Source organism: Limulus polyphemus, unplaced genomic scaffold (assembly GCF_000517525.1).
Source record: "Limulus polyphemus unplaced genomic scaffold, Limulus_polyphemus-2.1.2 Scaffold9432, whole genome shotgun sequence".
Lineage (NCBI taxonomy): Eukaryota > Metazoa > Arthropoda > Merostomata > Xiphosura > Limulidae > Limulus > Limulus polyphemus.
In genome coordinates this window covers 6,126-8,711 of record NW_013675042.1, presented here as the reverse complement: position 1 = coordinate 8,711, position 2,586 = coordinate 6,126, and the positions used below count along the sequence as shown (strand labels likewise).

The window sequence follows — 2,586 nt, the reverse complement described above, 5'->3', positions numbered from 1 at the left end:
TAACGTTGATAAATGGAAACATCGGCTCATGTAGATACGTAGATCTTGAAAGTAGAGTTATTCAAAACTTGAAAATAGCGTTGATAACTCGTCCAATTGTTGGTTGAGATGTTTGCAAAAGAAATATCTGCTGAAGCTTTCTTTTGCAACATCTCAACCAACAACTGGTCCAATTATCAACTTGTATACTATTAAAATATGGATTATTAGCAAAGAGTTTATGCTATTCTGATTAGTATAACATAAACAAAAACTGGTTTAATAAAATTTTGAGTGTAAGACACTAAAACCCGGGTAGAGAGGGTTAAAGACTAAATCTGATACGAACTGAACTGTCTCTTGTAAAGGAATGTTAGTGTACGAGGACTTAACGTTAAAACCTGAACAATAAACCTATTTATCAAATCTGAAATCTGTTAGTCCTTTAGAAATCTCAAACAATTCTTAACTACATAACCTTTATTTGAAGCTGTTGGCCTAATGGGGCAAGTATTCTTATGTATTTTGGTAAATTATACAAAACACAATTGAGAACCTACTGGTCTAATATCTTTGTATTCTTCATCACTAAGGGCTATTTTCTTAAATTATAACTAATGTCTTTGTAACTGACCTTCTCCTTTTTGTGGGATTATAATTCAGTTTTGGTATGACTTGATGGTTACCCTCGACTCACAAACTGCGGATCGTGGAATACAAACCTGTCACCAAACAGGTTCGCCATTTCAGGCATGTGAGCGTTATAATATGACGGCCAATCCCACTATTCGTTGGTAAAGAGTAGCATATGAATTGGCATCGTGTGGTGCTCACTAGCTATTAGTCTAGTCTATTAATTTAAAATTAGGGACGACTATTGCAGTTAACCCTCAAGTAGCTTTGCGCGAAATTCCTTCAACAAACAAACTGCTAAAAGGACAATCATTTGCGGTGACGGGGATTCGAACCCGCGAGCTGCAGATTGCAAGTCGAGCATCCTAACTAAAGGCATTACTTCGCTGGCTAACAGTTTTTTTTTTGTTTTTTTTTTAATACTATTTCAGTAAGTTTATACTGGGATAGGTTATCCATAACCTTATCTGGATCATCAACAAATATTTTAGGTTAGTAGTAATATTGTAATAGACAAATATTAGCAACATACACAAGTTATTAAACTATCGTCTTACAGAGATGAAAGAAACTGCCTTAGCAATACAAAATACAAGCCGAATAATTAGCAACATCAAAATTGTGAGGGAGAAACTTAAAAGTGGTTTTTCTGCATACAATCAATAGATTTGGTGTTAAGTAAAACAGATACTCTACTACATTCAGAGAGTTCATTTCAGATTTTATTCTTTATCTGGACTAGACTATCTTATTTTAAATAAAGATTCTTTCTATTCAAATTATATGGTATAAGCAAAATAGAAGTTACGATGCACCACTAAACAATATTATTATTATCATTCTAATTTCATTCACTAGATTATTATTTGAAGTACTTGTTGGAAGAAAAACTGTAGTATGTGTTTTTTCAGAGGTTATAGTAGTGTTATTCAATCACAACAAATATTTTTGTTTTATTTATATTATGATAGCTATTCATCAGCTAAGAGTTTCTTGTAAGGGTGTTGCTGTCATTTTTATTTTTCAGTGTTTGTTTAAACACCAGAGACAGATTTTAGTTTTACTGAATTAAAATGCGTTGAAATGTAAGAAATGTACATAAATCAATTTAAAGAAATTACGACACTGTTTATTTTACAGGTGGTTATGCATACATTGATGCTGCTTACCCTCGTCGGCCTGGGGATAAAGCCCAACTGTTAAGTCCTGTCATACAAGCAACTGGTGAGAATAGGCATTTTTTTTTCATTTATGCTACTTTCTTAGAGAATTGTTATAATGTATCAACAATAATTAGGAAATTAAATACTGAGGTATTTTAAGATATGGAAGTAATGCTGACTCAAAGCAAAATTCAAAAATGGTCTAAAATTCTTGTGTTTTAACTTGAAATATGTTGGAGAAAAATGCGAAAAAAATTCTCAGAAGTTTGGGACGTTTCATCAGTTTCATCATGTATTGACAATATAATATAATAGATTAAAATATGACAAAATGCTTGAAAAAGTGTGAGGATGGGAAAACAAAAAGTGAACCTGTTAATGAGTATGGCTAATTAAATACACTTTTCTTGTGTTCTTACTTATAAATATTAAAATGCATTGTTTCATCAGTTGGGTATCCTCGCTTTTAATGATATTTTCTGCCGTAAACCCACAAATATCTAACTAGGTTCGACCAGTTTAGGAGATTTAGGCTAGTCCTAAATCCATATACTAAGCTAACAATGCAAAAAAAGATAAAAGTATAATAACAAAAAACCAATGAAATTTCATATATTATACATTTTAACCAATATTGTTAACTTAAGTAACACTAAATAAATAATAAAGGGTACCTTACTTGGGGAACACACAGCACACTAGTTGTTAGCTTCGAGTACTCTCATAAATTTCATATTCATTTAACAAAGTAACATTAGTATAACCGTATACATGCAAAACTTTCACAATTCTCTTTTAAAACGTCTTGTAA

General features: G+C 31.6%; 1 protein-coding gene across 1 annotated transcript in view; it reads left to right on the top strand.

The window, feature by feature from the left end:
• LOC106475919 (MAM and LDL-receptor class A domain-containing protein 1-like) overlaps window positions 1-1,936 on the top strand; it is an 8,823-nt gene extending 6,887 nt beyond the window's left edge. The window contains exon 4 of the mRNA XM_022379927.1: window positions 1,753-1,936. Coding sequence (XP_022235635.1) covers window positions 1,753-1,934 — 182 coding nt within the window. The 3' untranslated portion in view covers window positions 1,935-1,936. The remainder of the gene's footprint in view (window positions 1-1,752) is intronic.
• Window positions 1,937-2,586: the final 650 nt, after the last annotated feature.